General features: G+C 33.0%; 1 protein-coding gene and 1 long non-coding RNA gene across 5 annotated transcripts in view; both read left to right on the top strand.

Moving 5' to 3' along the window:
- Positions 1-19,399, top strand: part of LOC127732737 (uncharacterized) — a 238,745-nt gene that overhangs the window by 18,740 nt on the left and 200,606 nt on the right. The window lies entirely within an intron of this gene.
- Positions 1,332-17,903, top strand: LOC127732731 (rRNA-processing protein FCF1 homolog). 4 transcript variants are annotated; one of them, XM_052241927.1, is made up of 8 exons: positions 1,332-1,377; positions 5,352-5,419; positions 6,263-6,331; positions 9,721-9,869; positions 13,581-13,653; positions 13,933-14,020; positions 15,216-15,310; positions 17,827-17,903. In XM_052241927.1, exons 1-8 carry the CDS (start codon positions 1,375-1,377, stop codon positions 17,873-17,875), a joined length of 594 nt encoding a protein of 197 aa, XP_052097887.1. In that variant the 5' UTR covers positions 1,332-1,374; the 3' UTR covers positions 17,876-17,903. The 4 variants fall into 4 exon arrangements, with proteins under 4 accessions (XP_052097887.1, XP_052097888.1, XP_052097885.1 ...); XM_052241928.1 differs by lacking the exon at positions 1,332-1,377 and adding an exon at positions 1,418-1,538; XM_052241925.1 differs by lacking the exon at positions 1,332-1,377 and adding an exon at positions 2,188-2,277.

Genomic DNA, 19,399 nt, shown 5'->3' with positions numbered 1-19,399 from the left:
CATGCCTGATGACGTCACATAGAAAGAACACATCTTTTTGCAGATCATTCGAAAAGAAGGAATAAATTTGCATGCGTATTGTTTGAAAATCATTAGAGAAACAGATTCCACCACCAAATCTCGTGTAATACGATATTTATCCACTCTCGACAGTTAAATTTTAAATATTTAAAACGCTCGGCAAGCCTCGCGTTTTAAATTTGAAAATTTAACTGTCTCGAGTGGATAAATATCGTATCACACTCGATGCAGTGGTAGAATCTATATATATAATTCCTTGATTGTGTATACTAGAATTCCTACTGTAAAAAGGTTTAGCGGGTGTCTTCGGCGCCATCTTGGATTGTAAAATAGCAGAAAATAATCGGTCTAGATCTAGAAATATCCATTTAAAAAAAGGAATACGATTAATTTGTAACACTTTCATTTAAATAAAGAAAATACTGGGTTTTATCTTATAACTTCTGCCTTTACAAAAACATAATATTTTTCTTAAATTTCATTTTGTTCAACTTGTGGCTTAGCCAAATAAGGGGAGATAGCTCAGATAATCTACTTTTATAAATGAATATATAGTAAATTTATTTTGTTTTATAACAAGAAAAAAAACTATTATCCAAATCGTCTCTTATTATGACAGCACATAATAAGAGCAGTCTTATCTTAATTTATTGAAAAATTCTATCGTTTAGTTTACTTTCCGAGGCTATTCACACTAAATTGGTAGTTTAGTTTCCAATGTTTCAAATTTTGCACAACCTGTTGCCTGAAAAAAAGCTCACTGACCCATACTTTTTATTATATTTTTAAAATAGCACAATATAAACTACATTTTTGGAAAGTATCAAAATAATCTATCGTTTTTAATTTAGATTCCCACTCACCCAAATCAAGGACGTATAACTAATATACGTCCTTGCCCAAATACACATACCACCCCTTTCAGTACCTAACGATAAAGAAAGTCACTCAGAAAAGAGGTCATTGATTTGATTTTTCCATTAAAAAGTTTTCAACACTTACATATGGACTTTGTTTTAAAAATAGCGAAATCTATAGGAGTCAAAACTTAAAAGAATACCCCAATGACTATAGCTCAATCAATTTGTACAGATTCTGTAGGTAGACTTAATATAAGCAGAAGTTCCAGAAAAAGGGGATTGTCATTTCGTAACATTGGCTTTGACAAAAACAAATCTGGAATACACGATGGAATAATGAAAAAATGAAAAGGATGAAATAAATAATTGAACCCTCGATCTTTAAAAAAATTCGATTTGCATAATCACATAAAATTACGGAAAATTGACAGAATCCGGTCCATAGTTTTCATTCGCAATTAGAGTTATCACCCTTTACAAAAAAACCGTCGAAATGGTAAGGATAGGCAATGTTTATAATATAATCATGATAATGACTTACAAGTAATATCGACTTTAAACAGAATAACGAAATTCGGTTCATGTCGATACATCATTTAGTCTTTAGCCATGGTTTTATATGGTTGAGTACGGCAATTTTGTTCGACTTGTAACTGTGTAAGTCCATGAGTTTCTAACATGCATGTAATTTTCAAAACAACAGACATTTTGTTACGGAACGAACGGAATTACCGGCCTGCATCGTAAATACAGATATAAGGATAAATATACGAGAAAAATTTCATCATACTCCTGTGTATGGTAACGAAAACCTAAACATCCATGATGATATTGATCGAATTATAGTTATCTGAATATCTCGTACCATACACCTTATCAATATTTGTCCGCGATTACTGGACATCACACAGGTTCCCCTAAAATTTTCACATCTCAATAGAAAATATATGACGCCACAATGGAAAAGTGATTGTGGTATGACGTCAATAGTTCAAGAGGCGTAGATTCTGGGGTCAAGTGGTGCAGATTTCCAAATACCGATAAGGGGTGCAGGCTGTTTCGTAACCTGGTCGTTTCGTAACTAGTCGATTCGTAACTTACTAGGTCGTTTCGTACCTGAGACGTTTTGTAACCTTATATCAATATATATAATGACAATATGAGTCGTAGGTTACGTAAAAATTAATAAAAAGACTTATTGATGCTTTGATGTCTCCAATACTTGACACCACTCATCTTTATGTTGCTTAGTTCTTTATTTATCTTCTTTTTTTTTCTATCATAAGTTGTTTCTTTCATGTTTCTTGTTTTTAGTCTGACGATGTTGAAGCCTATAACTACAGAAGGAACACCTAAGTGCTTGACATCTTTTGCGAGTTGTAAAATCTCTGATGCTGTGTGTGATACAGATAATTTGTCACAGATGCCATTCTCTCCAATCTGTATGAAAACAAAGTCTGGTCCCCAGCCTGGGTGAAAAAGGAGGAGGGTTATGCAATTGCATGTAAAAGTGAAAAAAAAGGAGAAAATAATTATTTTTTTGAGGTCGTGTGCCATTAATCTACTTAATCACTTTACACCTACTGTAATTACTTTTTATTACCTGTCATTAGTTGTCATAAAACCATTAAAGCTGTCACCGAGCGTCATTACCAATTAGCCAATAATTAAAAAAGATTTAAGAAAGTTTTAAATTAAAAATATTACAATATTGTTATTATTAGATGAACAATTTGATCATTTTTAAATAATAACTTTAACTGTTTCATTTAAACTAACACTTTATAACCATATATAATTACACCAGGTACGAAACGTCTCAGTTACAAAACAACGTAGTTATGAATCGACCAGGTACGAAACGACCAGGTTACGAAACGACATGCATTCCAATAAGGTCTATTGCAAACTCATACCACTAAAAGCAAACTAGTACCACATTAAACTCATACCATTACTTACTCGTACCAACTTATTACAATGCACTCAAATGGTGTCAAATGTTTGATATGTATTTGACACAGGGTTGGCAAAGTATTACCCAGGCCCCCGGGTTTTTCCAGGCTGGGCAATACTCCCAGAAACGGGTAATACTGGGCAATACTGGGTAAAATGATTTTTCAAGCTTATTTTTATACAGATAACCATCATGACCATTGAGAGTCATTCCTGAAGATTGAAAATTCAATTTCTTCCTTTTCTCCACTAATTCTATGTAGGCAGAATAAAATTTTTTGCACATTTCAGGATACCTTGTTAATTTCCAAGCTTTCTTTCAATAATTCAATTTGAAACTTTGAAAAAATGCATTGTAAATTTTAATTGTTATACAATCATATTGCTAAATAAACACCCTAAGGGGACAGGCCATGAACACTTATAGAAATCAAAAGGCTGATTATTGTTATATATAAACAAATCTGTGTTATAATCTGAATAATTACTTATTAATTAGTGATGTACATAAACACATGCTAAAACTTAGTAAAACATTTTTATTAATGAACAAAAAATGTTTAAAAGTAATTTACCTTACATATAATTGTTAATTCTTAATATTAGTTATATTTATTAAAAAAAAACAAATTGAATTCTTTGACTTTAACTTTTAAGTCAACACTTTGACCAATCTAGGCAGAATGGCGATTAGATAGATTTTTAGGAGGATTATTAAGAAAAGCTTTTCACATACTTCTTATGTGTCTTCATGTACACTTGTCTTAGAGTTGCTGGACCATTAATATTTTCTCAGATATATACACTTTATATCAAGAGTCTCAAACAAGTGAACTTATAAATTAAAATACTATATCTTATTTTTATAAAAATCTTTAATGTATTGCATTTGTGATTAATCCTCTTTAAAATTCAGGCCAGTATTTCATATTACCCAGTAAAACTCAGTAAAACCCGGGTTTTTGCCAACCCTGATTTGACAGGCATTTTCTACTTATTATGGCAGTAACCTGCAACATTGGATGCACCAATTGATATGCACATGTCTAGTTTACTGCTAAACTGACTGAATATACAATCTATTGTTCATCGTAATTGAAAGCTGTGATGATCAGGTAAATTCCACTCAGTTATGCCTCAATCGTGTCAATGAACAGATTTCTATTGTTAGATTTAACATAAAATTTAAAGGTCAACTGTCCCTATTGTTGTTGATCAGGTGTTCAGATAGGTACACAATATATTGCAAGTTCTGTCACTTTAGCAGAAAACTGGGCATCCCAATTTTTAGTAAAGTGCAATAATTGATACCTATAATGCTATAGATTTATAGAAATAAAAAGATGTGGTATGAGTGCCAATGAGACAACTCTCCATCCAAGTCACAATGTGTAAAAAGAAAACAATTATAGGCCAAAGTACGCCTTCAACACGGAGCCTTGGCTCACACAGAACAGCAAGCTATAAAGGGCCCCAAAATGACTAGTGTAAAATAGCCAATATAACTAGAAAATGCATTTTTGCCATCTTCCTGCTTTAAATCCAGTCTAAACAAATATATCCCTCTATAGAGGGATAATTTTATCCCTCTATACAGGTATTATCACCATATAGGGGGTTTGTTCTTAACCTGTTTGAATGTAACTGAATAACTCATAAGTCTGTAAAAAGTATATAATTCTAAAGTCACAATCTGAAATTTGTAGCTAATTGGATGAAGAAAACAAGGAGTAAATATGTTTTTTGTGTTGTGTTATCTCTTGTCATAAATTATTTTGATCTTTTCTGCTAGTAGGTGAATGCCTTCTTTTATGTTTACCCAGTTTGCCCTATAGAATTGCTGGATTTTTTTGTGTTTTTAATGATATTGTACATTAAGTGAATACAATGTCATGATCAGCATCCCCAATAGGTGGCATTACCTCCATGTTTGGTGCGTTAAGATAAGATAAAGTATTATTTCACCTCCAGTTATTATCTGGCTTTCCAGGAATTACTGATAGCATTTGTCAGTCTATATGACCAAGGTTGAAATCTCCTACAATTATTGTAGATTCTAAATTCCCATTTGTGCGATTTAGTGATTCATTCAATTTTTCAAGTGATAAACCTGTGTCTGAAAGTGGTCTGTAGTAGCAACAAAGGATTTATTTTCAGGAGTTTACTATGTTCACCTTAGCCCACACATTCTCAGTTTGTTTGTAGTTCTGAGATTTCATCAGATATAATGTCTTTTGATATTGCAATTAAAACACCACAATGATTGAATTTATTATTGTCAACATATTTTTATGTTGATGAGTAAGATAAAAAAAAAACCCACACATATACATGTATGTATTGGTACATGTAATCAAGAATTAGCTTTGTATGATTTTAAATGTGGACACCACATGTGCAGTACTTGTGAAAAAGCTGTAGTGTCAGAAATGTTACACTTAAGGTAAACACACCTTATTCTATTCCAATGAAGGTTAGCATGTAGCTTAGTTAAAAAACTTATGTTTATTGCAGGGAAAAGCAAAGAAAACAAGGAATTTTGCCGTCATGAAAAGGATGATAAGTTTGAAGGATACTAGAATGTAAGTTGTTCATTATCAACATACAATTATTTTGAAGTAGAAATGCTTTGTAGGTACAAATGTCTGATGTAAAAAGGTATGATGTACAAATGTCATTTACTGAAAGTATGTAACCAATAGTTGTCTTAATAGTTATGAAATATTGGCAAAGAACAGTTGAAATAAAAATAAATGCAATTGCAATTTAGCAGGTCTTAATTGCTATTTCGGGGGTAATTTATCTATGCCAGAGCTAGCTATATATAGAGATCCAACAAACTGGCAAAATATTTTAATTAATCAATGTATAGTATAGTTTGCTTGCAGATGTCAACTTTAAATTGTACAAATGTATCTCTTATCCAAAAGAGCAAGTTGTATGAATTTATATTTCAAGTTATTAAAATTAAAAAGAAACATACATGTAGGGCAGATGCACTTGGACAAGTTAGAATGTGAAATAACAGACCCCATACTAACTTCCTCATGACTACTGAACAAAAGCAGTTATATATCCAAAAGTCTCCAATGGCAATGGCTGATACTAAAATGTGTTGTATCTCTTAGTATAAATATGATATTTAGGACCAGTAGAAGTTCATAATAATGTGTCACTTCTTTCAACAGTGGCAGAATTCTACAATACATGAATTTGAAATATTGTTAAATATTATGTTAAAAATCTTAAAAACAAATGTGATGAAATATGTAGAAACCATTCATTGTTATAATCAATTCAAACACTCTAACATAGCAGTAGCTAGTGCGAGAAAAGTTCCAATTCTCCCTAATTTATATAAAACTTAATGATAATCTCAAACATTTGGTACCATATAAATATATCAATGTCTATATATGTTACAGAAAAGCTCAAGACAGAGAGAAAAAGAAAAGAAAAAAGCCAGATCCACAGAACATGAAAATCAGAGAACTGTAAGTACATATTCATATCATGTTCTCTTCCTGATTATGTATTTGTTTTGCCAATGGATATTAAACAGCAATCAACCCATCAATCCATCAAATACTTCACCTTATAGTACAAAGGTAGTTTAAAAGGAAATGTGGTATGATTGCCATTGAGAGAACTATTTGACAGAGACCAAAGGATGTGGATATAAGCAGCTATATGTCACCATACAGCCGTCAACAATGAGAAATTTTTAAATATTTTTAATACCGTAGTTGCAAATCTTTACAAGATGAAAGTAATAAAGCTACATGTAGGTAATTTAACACAATTACCGATGATCAGTAACTGTCTGCAACCAAAAAAAAAGTTACCGATTTCGGCCGACTTATACGAGGGTCAAGACTAAATCCTCAGATTTTAAAGCTGAAAAGGACATGCGACTTATAGTCGGATCGACTAATAAGCGAGTAGGTACGGTAGTTGCAAATCTTTACAAGATGAAAGTAATAAAGCTACATGTAGGTAATTTAACACAATTAACTATAAATGCAGTTCTGAATAACAATGAGGGCAAATTGAAGAAATGGCACCAAACAAACATAATTAGATTGATTTTTGTTACTGTGTATTGTACTACTTCTTGTCCCTATCTTTTTTTCCATGCATAAAACATGCACAAATGAATAAGGATGGTTGAGTTTTAAAATAATCATTGACTCCATTTTGCAGTCTTTATTATTTTTTTTATTACTTTTTGTTACAATGTAATAATAAGTTATATAGTGTAATAATATATGTATGTACATTTGAACTTATTGTCAATGATTGTTGGAATATTAAAAAAGATCATTTATGGATGCTTGTTTTATGCTTTACTTTCTTACACATTGGCTTATTTTTATGACAATATTACTTACCATAAACAAAATTTATGTGTACCTCTGCATTTTATAAATTATCCTCTTTCTAACTTAGAAAAAACTACAGTAAGAACTTTTTTCATTAAGAATCAGGAAATAAGAGAATACAAAATATTCTCATCACTTGGCGTCCGTCGTCCGGCTTTGTCCGTCGTCGTCGTTAACTATTTACATTTTGAACTTCTTCTAGAGAACCACTGAATGGAATGAAACCAAACATGGCATGAATGTTCCTTATGAGGTGCTGACCAAGTGTTGTTACTTTGTAGCCGATCCATCATCCAAGATGGCCGCCAGCGGGGGACTTAGTTTAACATAGGACCCTATGAGAAATGCATACAAATGACTTCTTTTAGAGAACCAATAAATGGAATGGAACCAAACATGGCATGAATGTTCCTTATGAGATGCTGTCCAAGTGTTGTTACTTTGCAGTCGGTCCATCATCCAAGATGGCCGCCAGCTGGGGACTTAGTTTAACATAGGACCCTATGGGAAATACATACAAATGTCTTCTTTTAGAGAACCACTGAATGGAATGAAACCAAACGTGGCATGAATGTTCCTTATGAGGTGCTGACCAAGTGTTGTTACTTTGTAGCCGATCCATCATCCAAGATGGCCGCCAGCGTGGGACTTAGTTTAACATAGGACCCTATGGGAAATACATACAAATGTCTTCTTTTAGAGAACCACTGAATGGAATGAAACAAAACATGGCATGAATGTTCCTTATGAGGTGCTGACCAAGTGTTGTTACTTTGCAGTCTGTCCATCATCCAAGATGGCCGACAGCGGGGGACTCAGTTTAACATAGGACCCTATGAGAAATACATAAAAATGTCTTCTTTTAGAGAACCACTGAATGGAATGGAACCAAACATGGCATGAATGTTCCTTATGAGATGGTGACCAAGTGTTGTTACTTTGCAGTCGGTCCATCATCCAAGATGGCCGCCAGCGGGGGACTTAGTTCAACATAGGACCCTATGGGAAATACATACAAATGTCTTCTTTTAGAGAACCACTGAATGGAATGAAACAAAACATGGCATGAATGTTCCTTATAAGATGCTGACCAAGTGTTGTAACTTTGCAGTCGGTCCATCTTCCAGGATGGCCAACAGCAGGGGGACTTAGTTTAACATAGGACCCTATGGGAAATACATACAAATGTCTTCTCTTAGAGAACCAGTGAATGGAATGAAACCAAACATGGCATGAATGTTCCTTATAAAGTGCTGACCAAGTGTTGTTACTTTGCAGCCGATCCATCATCCAAGATGGCCACCAGTGGGTGACTTAGTTTAACATAGGACCCTACGGGAAATACATACAAAATGTCTTCTTTTAGAGAACCACTGAATGGAATGGAACCAAACATGGCATGAATGTTCCTTATGAGGTGTTGACCAAGTGTTGTTTCTTTGCAGCCGATCCATAATCCAAGATGGCTGCCAGCGGGGGACTTAGTTTATCATAGGACCCTATGGGAAATACATACAAATGTCTTCTTTTAGAGAACCACTGAATGGAATGGAACCAAACATGGCATGAATGTTCCTAATGAGATGCTGACCAAGTGTTGTTACTTTGCAGTCTGTCCATCATCCAAGATGGCCGACAGGGGGGGACTTAGTTTAATATAGGACCCTATGGGAAATACATACAAATGTCTTCTTTTAGAGAACCACTGAATGGAATGGAACCAAACATGGCATGAATGTTCCTTATGAGGTGCTGACCAAGTGTTGTAACTTTGCAGTCGGTCCATCATCCAAGATGGCCACCAGCGGGGGACTTAGTTCAACATAGGACCCTATGGGAAATACATACAAATGTCTTCTTTTAGAGAACCACTGAATGGAATGAAACAAAACATGGCATGAATGTTCCTTATAAGGTGCTGACCAAGTGTTGTAACTTTGCAGTCGGTCCATCATCCAAGATGGCCGCCAGCGGGGGACTTAGTTTAACATAGGACCCTATGGGAAATACATACAAATGTCTTCTCTTAGAGAACCAGTGAATGGAATGAAACCAAACATGGCATGAATGTTCCTTATAAGGTGCTGACCAAGTGTTGTTACTTTGCAGCCGATCCATCATCCAAGATGGCCACCAGGGGGTGACTTAGTTTAACATAGGACCTTACGGGAAATACATACAAAATGTCTTCTTTTAGAGAACCACTGAATGGAATGGAACCAAACATGGCATGAATGTTCCTTATGAGGTGCTGACCAAGTGTTGTTACTTTGTAGCCGATCCATCATCCAAGATGGCCGCCAGCGGGGGACTTAGTTCAACATATCTGTTATGATTTTTATCTATCTTTACATGATTTCTAAAACCAAAGTAGAGTCAGGTGAGCGACACAGGCTCTTGAGAGCCTCTAGTTATGTCTGCTGGTAATGGAATATTTTGCCACAAGTCAATAACCTGGTAATATCACATTTACAACATGATTTCATATTTATTTCTTATAGACCACAGGCTTCATCAGCATTGTTTTTCCAGTACAACACTCAGTTAGGACCTCCATATCATGTGATTGTAGATACAAACTTCATCAACTTTTCCATAAAGAACAAACTGGATATCATCCAGTCAATGATGGATTGTTTATATGCTAAATGTAAGTAGTTAGAAGTGAATAATTACTGGTAAGGTATTGTATTCATGTGTTTAGTTGTTTGGGATGATCAGTTCAAATAATGAGGTTGTGTATTGAATCATTAGAAAGATTCAGAATTTATTATCAGCACAGTAGGGCTGTGAATAGCTGTGGAATTCTAAATATTGGTAGGAAGTATATCTTAGCCTCTTATTTTCTTGCTTTGTAAATTGATCATGGTAAAATAGAAATAGATTACTTGAGAAATCATGGAAATGTTAAGATAGCTTTTTAAGAAAAAAATTTGAAGCCTGGATATTAGATTATTACATTCCATAACAAATATATTGAAGAGAAAAATCTTTTGTCTTATAGGAGCATTAGCTGTCAAATTTATGTTCACCGATTTGACTCAAATTCTCATACATTTTGTATTTGATTTATTACATACTAAAAACGTATATCCAAATGATAAAAAGTCTAAAATAAATAATTTACGATGCATGGAATCGATAATATGTATCAGCATTTCGTGTTTATTTTAGTCTAGACGCCATCTTTTAACTATTAAGGTGACCCATGAAGACTGCCGACAGTCATATAACCCGATATAAACATGAATACAGAGGACATTCTTTTCCTTTTAACAGCTGAACACGTCTAATTTATGCCTAACCCATCTCTAGCTAAGCGGTTAAATTGAAGGTCACATTAATAGGGATTCAATGAGGTCGATTTATTCACTTGCAAGTGAATAATTCATCAGCGATGTTTCTTAGCTTATTTTGACAAAATTTAACCGAACTGGCTTCTAAAAGTAAATCATTATTTCACTATTTCACTTTCATTAACGATTGAACAAAATAAAATCATATTTTAATTTTTTCAATATTTCGTTGCTCATGCCCCTTTAACATCTCATACAACAATTTCTTTTATACATATTTCATTTTGGGAAAAAGAAAAGACTGAGGTGGATGTAGGTTTTCTATGAACTAGCTGTCATAGTTTTCTCAATAATATCCTTGTTTCACTATGGGTTTATTTACTCAAACCCTAAGAATAATAAGACAGATCGTATCTAGTCTATGAATACTTTATTAAGAGCTCATGGTCAGTCTCAACTATTACACTTAACCCTGGCCTAATTCTCATGGTTGACTGAATCCCAAATAATTGTTATTTTTATACGACCGCAATCGTATATTGGTATCACGTCGTCAGAAGACATTTGGTTTCCGGACAATAACTTAAGTATAAGTGAATAGAAATCTATGAAATTTAAACACAAGGTTTATAACCACAAAAGGAAGGTTGGGATTGATTTTGGGGGTTATAGTCCTAACAGTTTAGGAATTAGGGGCCAAAAAGGGGCCCAAATAAGCATTTTTCTAGTTTCCAGACAATAACTTGTGGAACAGTGTATGGATCTCTCTGAAATTATACCACAAGTTTCCATACCACAAAGGGATGGTTAGGATTGGCTTTGGGGGGGTAATGGCTCAAACCGTTTAGGAATTAGGGGCAAAAAAGGGGCAAAAACAAGGGTTTCCTTGTTAATAGACAATTACTTTTAAGTACAATGTTTTGTGTTTGGATTACCTCCCTTACACTGCTTTTAAATTATGTATAAAGAAATGTTGTATTGTCTTGAGGTGATTAGCTGTCAATTTATTTTTAGAAGTTACTATTAAAAATGCTGATTAAGGAATATTAATTTTAGACATGATTATGTATGTCATTTTCTATTTTAAGACTTTTATGATGTATTTAAATGGGTAATTATGGTTGCAAACTCCATTGGAAATTTGAATTGAGATAATGACCATATCTTGAGGGAAAGAATTTTTTTTTTGGAAAAAGGGGGGGGGGGGGGGGGGGGGGGGGGGGGTAAAAAAGAAATTGTGGGGGGGGAACATTTTTTTTTCTCATTTCAGATTTGAGAAATTAAAAAGAAAATTTCTTCAAAAATTTTTGGGGGGGTCAATTCGCAACAGCATAGTGTAATGCACAAAAGCAAAAAAAAATGGGGGGTAAAAAAATTTTTTATTTTTTTTTTGGGGGGAGGGGTATAATTCACAACTGCATAGTGTATTGCACAAAAGCAAAAAATTTAATATAAATTCAAATCATATAACCAATTCTAAGTTCTTTGACTACAGTTATTCTGTGTCAGAAACCTATTATATGTCAAATATTTAATTACAATCCAAATTCAGACCTGTATCAAGCGCAAATATTGTGTCCATTTTTGCCCCAACTGTTCAGGGTTGGACCTCTGCAGTCGTATCCAGCTGCGCTAGGCGAAGCAATTTATTTGTTTATAAACAAGTTTCTCATTTAGAGCAAGTAGTAGGTTTATTCAGTTGGATTTATGGAAATGTTATAAGGTGTACTCAATTGTCTAGCATGGAACAGCTGAAAGTGATCTTCTTTTCATAGCTATTTTAGTGATTCAATAATTCACTTTCTAACTGGTTGGTTACTTATATAAGTTATGAAGGAAAAGGGAATCACTCTGATTTTCAACCCTTAACTTATATAACTTATAGAATATACAGATGGAAATACCTACAGTCACCTGCATTTAAAGTGAAAATTTGCCAATGAGTGATTTTTACTGAACAACTTGTGTGTACTATAGTTTTTTGTCTCGCTTGACAGAGTCAAAAAGCGAGACATAGGTATGCTGTTTCCGGCGGCAGCAGCGTCAACAATGTATTAGTTTGTGATAAGGTCTAGTTTATGGTGAACCACTAGTGGTAAGTCAATGATATTTGGTATGCAGTTGTATTAGTATTGGCACATCTCATTACCATGGAGATTATTTGGCCCCGCCCCCTCAGTTCTGGTCTATTGACTTTGAAACTTTTGCTTAGTTTTCATGTATTGGTTTGTGATTAGGTCAGTTTATGGGGAACCACTAGTAGTAAGTTAATGATAATTGGTATGCAATTGTATAAGCATTGGCATATCTCATTTCCATGGAGATTATTTGGCCCCGCCCCCTCAGTCATGGTCTATTGACTTTGAAATGTTTGCTTAGTTTTCATGTATTAGTTTGTGATTAGGTCAGTTTATGGGGAACCACTAGTAGTAAGTTAATGATAATTGGTATGCAGTTGTATAAGCATTGGCATATCTCATTTCCATGGAGATTATTTGGCCCCGCCCCCTCAGTCATAGTCTGTTGACCCTGAAACTTTCGCTTAGTTTTCATGTATTAGTTTGTGATTAGGTCGGTTATGGGGAACCACTAGTGGTAGGTCAATGATATTTAGTATGCAGTTGTATTAGCATTGGCACATCTCATTACCTTGGAGATTATTTGACCCCGCCCCCTCAGTTATGGTTTATTGACTTTGAAATTTTGCTTAGTTTACATGTATGAGTTTGTGTTTAGGTTTGTTTAAAAGGAACTTCTAATGACAAGTCAATGGTATTCGGTATGCAGTTGTATTAGCATTGGCACATCTCATTTCCATGGAGATTGTTTAGCCATGTACCTTCAGTCATGGTTCATTGACTTTGAATATTTGCAAAACTTACATGTTAAAGTGTTGCTATTTTAATTTCAACATTTGCATTATTGAAATTACAAAAAAGCGAGATATATCTCTGTGATAACAGTTTATGTTGATAAATTGTCAATTAGCCATTGTATTTTACTGATTTCTCAGTACTACATTTATAGAATTATTAAACTGACTACATTTTGTGGAAATATTACAGGTATTCCTTACATAACAGACTGTGTTTTAGGAGAATTGGAAAAACTTGGCAGAAAATACAGAGTTGCTCTGAGGTGAGACATCGTATAGCAAAGTCATTTGATGATGCTTTCAGCGATAGCATAAAATGAAAAAAATAGATTAAGTTTTGAAGCGTATAGGTAGATAATTGTAAAATAAAAGAATTATATCTTTTTTCTTATAATTACTCTAACGTTTAAGTTGATATTCATTTTAAATTTTTATAAAAGGCTTACAAGAACCTATTCTAAACTATGTACATAATGGAATTCATTTGCTTGAATTGAAAAAATTATTGTTGTTTTACGATCAGTTATATCATATCTTTATAGAATCGTGAAAGACCCAAGGTTCCAAAGAATACCATGTTTACATAAAGGAACATATGCAGATGATTGTATAATGCAGCGTGTAACACAGGTATAGAATAATGCAGTATCCATTGCTACTTCTCCCAATACTAGGTTCACACTCACTCAAGCTTCTCAGTAAAAGGTTGAAAAACAATTAAAAAACAGGCTGACACATAAAAGAATTATTTTCATGCACTTTGGTTAAATCACACTTGAAAAGAACTGAATATTAAATGCACACCTGAGAATTCACATTTGAAGAAGTAAATAGGAAAAATTGGTTAGCCTTAAATGCAGACTGGAAAAGTCGAGGTTGAACATAGAAATATTGCCAACCTGTATTTCTCTAATCTGGCAGAAAGATCCATGCTGAGGGCCTCCATGTTGTGATGTACAAACACACAGCCATGTCCTGTCAGAATGGAGATGATAAATCTGATGCCTCATGTTGGGATAGTGCATGTATAAGAATTCTTGCAATAACTCTCTTTCAAAGCATAATTTCTGTCCATACCCTTCATGCCCAACCTTTTCTAGTGAAAGTTCAAATGTCCCCCCTTCATCTTGGTTGACCCACTTTCTAAACCTACAAAATTGATTAACTGAAATATATGTCACTGGCAATTAGCAAACAACAATCAATTATCATTTTGTGAAAAGTTTTTTGAAGTTTTTCTTTTAGTCAAGTTACAGTAAATGGGCTATGTCACAGATTTTTAACAACATAAGATTTTTTAAGAAAAATCTATGTACTAGAAATTGGAGTTTAGATTATTTTAAGACAAATTTAAGAACATTTTTTCGCCGATTTTACACGCTTTCTATACAAATGTTTACCTATTTTGAGAGAATTCAATCGGTAATATTTCAGAAAATAAAAGAGATAAATGCATTATTTTTTCTATTTTCAGTTATGTTCAACGAGCCAAAGTTGTATGCAAAATTTTACCAAAATCTGTGACATAGCCCATTTACTGTCCCTTGACCTCAAACAAACTAAATTAAGTTAACATGTTGGAATTGTAAGTTTTAAATCCCAATGTAAAATTCACTGATCAAATTGATTTTGCTATATCTTAATTTTATTGGTAGATGTCATAAAAAAAGCATTTTTACAAATCTATTTAATAGGTTATTATTCAGGAAAAAATTTGTGACAGTTATCATATTGTTCAATTTTTAACCATATCATATTTCAAAATAGAATTAGTCTAACTTAATCTTGCATACTTTTTTTTTTTTTTTTTTTTCTTTTCTTTTAGCACAAGTGTTACATTGTGGCAACATGTGATAAAGAACTAAAGAGAAGAATACGAAAAATTCCTGGTGTACCTATTATGTACTTACAACAACACAGGTGAGTAAATTAACACAGCATTGTTCCTGATGAGTCATCAAACTGCCCATTGAGTATTCTATGTATAAAAGTAAATTACAAACTTGTAAACTACTTTAATGCAGCACCTTGATTGTTTTCTCTTCTTCATCTCTTAGTAGAATCAAATAATCCAACTTTTAACTTACATGCTAAGGGGATTCATCAACATCATTTAGCAGCTGTTGTTTTTTGGTCCATTAACTTTATAATTCCTTGCCTAGTTTTTACACTGAGGTGTATTTTTCCTTATTGTTTATTTGTTGACCTTCTAAAAAATGTCCTTCTCAGAAATCAATTGACTGATTGAGTTATATCTTTAAATAACACAATCATTTTATGGTTTTAGTTTAAAAATCTTGTCCAATGTTCCTGTAGATCAGACAAAATAGTTTACTAGTAGAAAATCATGCAAATATGGATTTTTTTATGGCTTTCCTTGATTATGAAGACTACAAGAGGATGTTTAAAATTTTCTCTGATAGGTGTTATTACAGCCATTATTTGGTCTCTGTAATTGTAAAAATTGTAAAAAATGATGGGAGTTATATATTGGAAATAAAGTCTGGACACTTCAGTGCAGAAATGTCATTTCTTATATCCCTGTTATGTCATGAACATGTCATTATTTATATATTTGACCAATAATGCCATTTTACATGAAGATTTCAATAAAAAAGAATATAAACAACAGCCTTATCCCATGAAATATTACATTGAGGATAATTGGATCTCCCCCTTCAGTTATGGTTAATTGATTTTGAACATTTGTATACTTTACATGATCAAAGAGTTGCCATTTAGATTCAACATTTACATTTTAATCACAAATTAACATACAGGCAAGAAATATTTCTGTGTCAACAGTTTATTTATATTTAAGAAGTTTAAAGGCCTGAAGCAAATATGCAAGACAAAATTATCAAGTACTGGTATGTTGTGATTATCTAACAGACAACAGGGACTAAACTTAAGGGTCGCCCAGTCGCCCAGATTTTCAGCTGGGCGAATATATTTTGTCATCCTGATCACCCAGCTGGCAATTTCTACCATTCCCCCTGCGATATAAACAAAAACTGTTCCCAAACGGAAACCTAATTGTCTAGTCAAAGGGGAAAATTAAAGAGAGAATTTCTGGCAGTAAATTCACTTTAATAACCTGAACCTGGTCAGACAACTAAGTTTTCGATGCGAAGTCACGATTTGACATATACCCCTTCTCTAAACACGTGTTCTTATCCCTCTTTTAAAGCTTCTACAATTATTTCATTATTGTTTAGTGTTTTCGTCTTAACTGTTGAATCAGAGATGCATTCCAGTTGTCTAGGGTGTCATTACAGGCCTGTATTTGACGATAACTTGTCCATGCATCACTATTTACAAAATCGTCAATGAAAAACGAAATGCAAAATCTCGTAAATAAATATCAAAATATCTAGTTTATTCAATAAAAAGTAATTGAATAATATTTTTGATCATCACTATAAGAGGATGGCTTGGATTTGAAATAGCATATAATGATTCATAGGAACTGCCATATTGTCAAAATGTCAACAGGAAGTTCAAATTGAAGGGAGACAATTTTGGTGGGAAATGTACTAAAATCTGTCAAATCTTATGCTATATTTCTCGTGGCAATAATTCAAATATTATAAAGTTATTACACATAATCTTTACCAGACTCAAAAGCTACATATAGGATTACCTAAAAAGGTTTTATTAGTATATGAAAAGTACATTTAAGGTTTTTTTTATTAGTATAAAAATTGGTTGGGCCCCTAAATTTCAACTGGACCCCTGAAAAAATATTTTTGGGGCCCAGCTGGCCCCTGGAGAAAACAATTTAAGTTTAGTGCCTGGAAAAGTGTCTTGCTAACATCCAAATAATGTCATTAAAAAGGTTAAAGCTTTGTTATTTTTTAATTTAGGTCTTAAACAATATTTTCCCCTTTTATCCCTTCAAAAGAAACATAGTCAAATCTTTTCTCATTTTATAGAAATGATGACTTGGTGACCATCTACAAACTTTCCTCATTTTGTGTTGTTTAAATAGTCTTTATGGAAATGCTTCAACATTGGTTCTTACTGAATCCTGTATGAAAAACACATCATCATTTTATTCTCAGAAACAACATGGCTATTTATATTCTGAATTAAACATGATTAAGTACTCACATGCCCTTGAGTAATCAGTTCCAGCTTAATATTATAATACACTTGATTGCCATTTGACAACGAACTTTTGATTTGAGAATCAATGATTATTACAGTTTGATAGAATACAATGTCTACAATTACCTGCAAGTTTTTAAACACTGCTGATGATTTGTCAAAACATTGAAAGAATTATCTTTTTGAAGTGTTTAAAGTTAGCGTATTTTCTATCAGAATATTCATTTAGAAAATTAGCATTGTACTGTGTACTTAAAATTTTAAATCATATGTCATTGTAAATTGTTCAATATATAACTGATAATTGTAATCTTTTTTATTTTCAGATATTCAATTGAAAGAATGCCTGATGCATTTGGAGCTCCAAGAACTTGATTATAATAAATCAAATTTTGTAAATTTATGATTTTATGCTGCTTTTTGCTATGTTAAGGGGCCTCTGTGGCCGGGTGGTATAAGTAGTTCATCTGCTGTATCACAAGGCTGGCAACACTGAGATTGTGAGTTCCAACCCTGCATGTGGCAGGTGCGTTTGACACCATTCTTAATTAACTAGGATTGTCACTTTTCCTGTCTACGATTGATGGTTTTCTTTCCGGGGCCCTTGGTTTCCTCCACCAATAATAATTACCTCCACGATATAGCCAATAGTGCTGAAAGTGGCATTAAACACAATCAATCAATCAATCATGTTATGCTTAGTTCTAACCTCATAAACAAAATAGTTGTCAAATTTCTCTACACAATCTTAAGTTCACTGCAGTCACGGCATATTGAACGAGTTGAGAAATAAACACATTGTAACTTCGTAAGAAGAGTCCAAGAAAATTAACAATAGGGACTGAAAAATTGTCTCTTTAAACTAGGTTTGATAATGCTCAATGGAGTAAAGAAATCCTTATAGTTGTATGTCACTAGGTCAATAAGCTAGTTAGTTTGTACCATTACAATTTTATACCATTGCATTTTCATACCCAAACTTACCATTTCATACTATGAAAGAAAACCATTTCATACCATACATAGCCATTGTTACCATATGGGCCAAAGTCATATATACCATTTTGTACCTAATGGAATACTATTTTGTTCCATATTTCTTGTAAATCCTTGAACCTTTGTACCAACATAAGTTTTGGAAACAATTTAAAAATTAGGAGTTTAAGAAACATGCTCTCAGAGAATTTGTTTAAATGTTTTATATTTAATTTATTACTGAATCGATAAATGAGGTAAAGAATTTTAAAAAACATTGAAAGATACAATACTTAACAATTTTATTTGTGTTTGTTTACATGAGGAAATGACCTATTAGCTGTTAAATTAAGCAGGACAAAGACATTTAAATAGTTTTAACTCAGCTTTATTTTTGGACAGGATTTATCCTTAGGGATGTTCACTGCTCTGTTTCAAAATAGCAAGCTTTTTAAAAGACTGTTAAAAATAGAGAGTATATGAATAACGGAAGTAAAAAAGCAGAAAAAAATTAAAGATCTGTGTCCTTGTTTTTGAGATATAAGCCATTGAAAATTTGATGGGAAATAATTTTCTCTAGATTTTTCATACATTTAACATTGGCACCTTTTTCTATAAAAAAAAAACTTATAAAAGGAAAAGACAGGGTTAGCTAGCCATATTTTAAATGGCACTACATGGAAAAAACAAGAGCAGTGAACATCCTTAATTCATTTTCTGCTCTAATAATATGAAGTTAATCAACCCACAAAATAATAATCATAGTCATCTACATCTGCTTTTATTGTTGTTTTTGGGTAAAGATTGCATGAAATGCAATCAAAACCCTATGTAACTGACTTGATTTCTATATCTTTCAATGTTGATCACTACTTTTGATATGCATAAAATATAGTGCATTGCTCATAACATTCTATACATCCT

This window comes from Mytilus californianus, unplaced genomic scaffold (genome assembly GCF_021869535.1).
Source record: "Mytilus californianus isolate M0D057914Y unplaced genomic scaffold, xbMytCali1.0.p SCAF_26, whole genome shotgun sequence".
In the NCBI taxonomy this organism is placed as follows: Eukaryota; Metazoa; Mollusca; class Bivalvia; order Mytilida; family Mytilidae; genus Mytilus; species Mytilus californianus.
The sequence above is the reverse complement of the archived record's forward strand: the minus strand, read 5'-3'. Positions and strand labels throughout refer to the sequence as shown.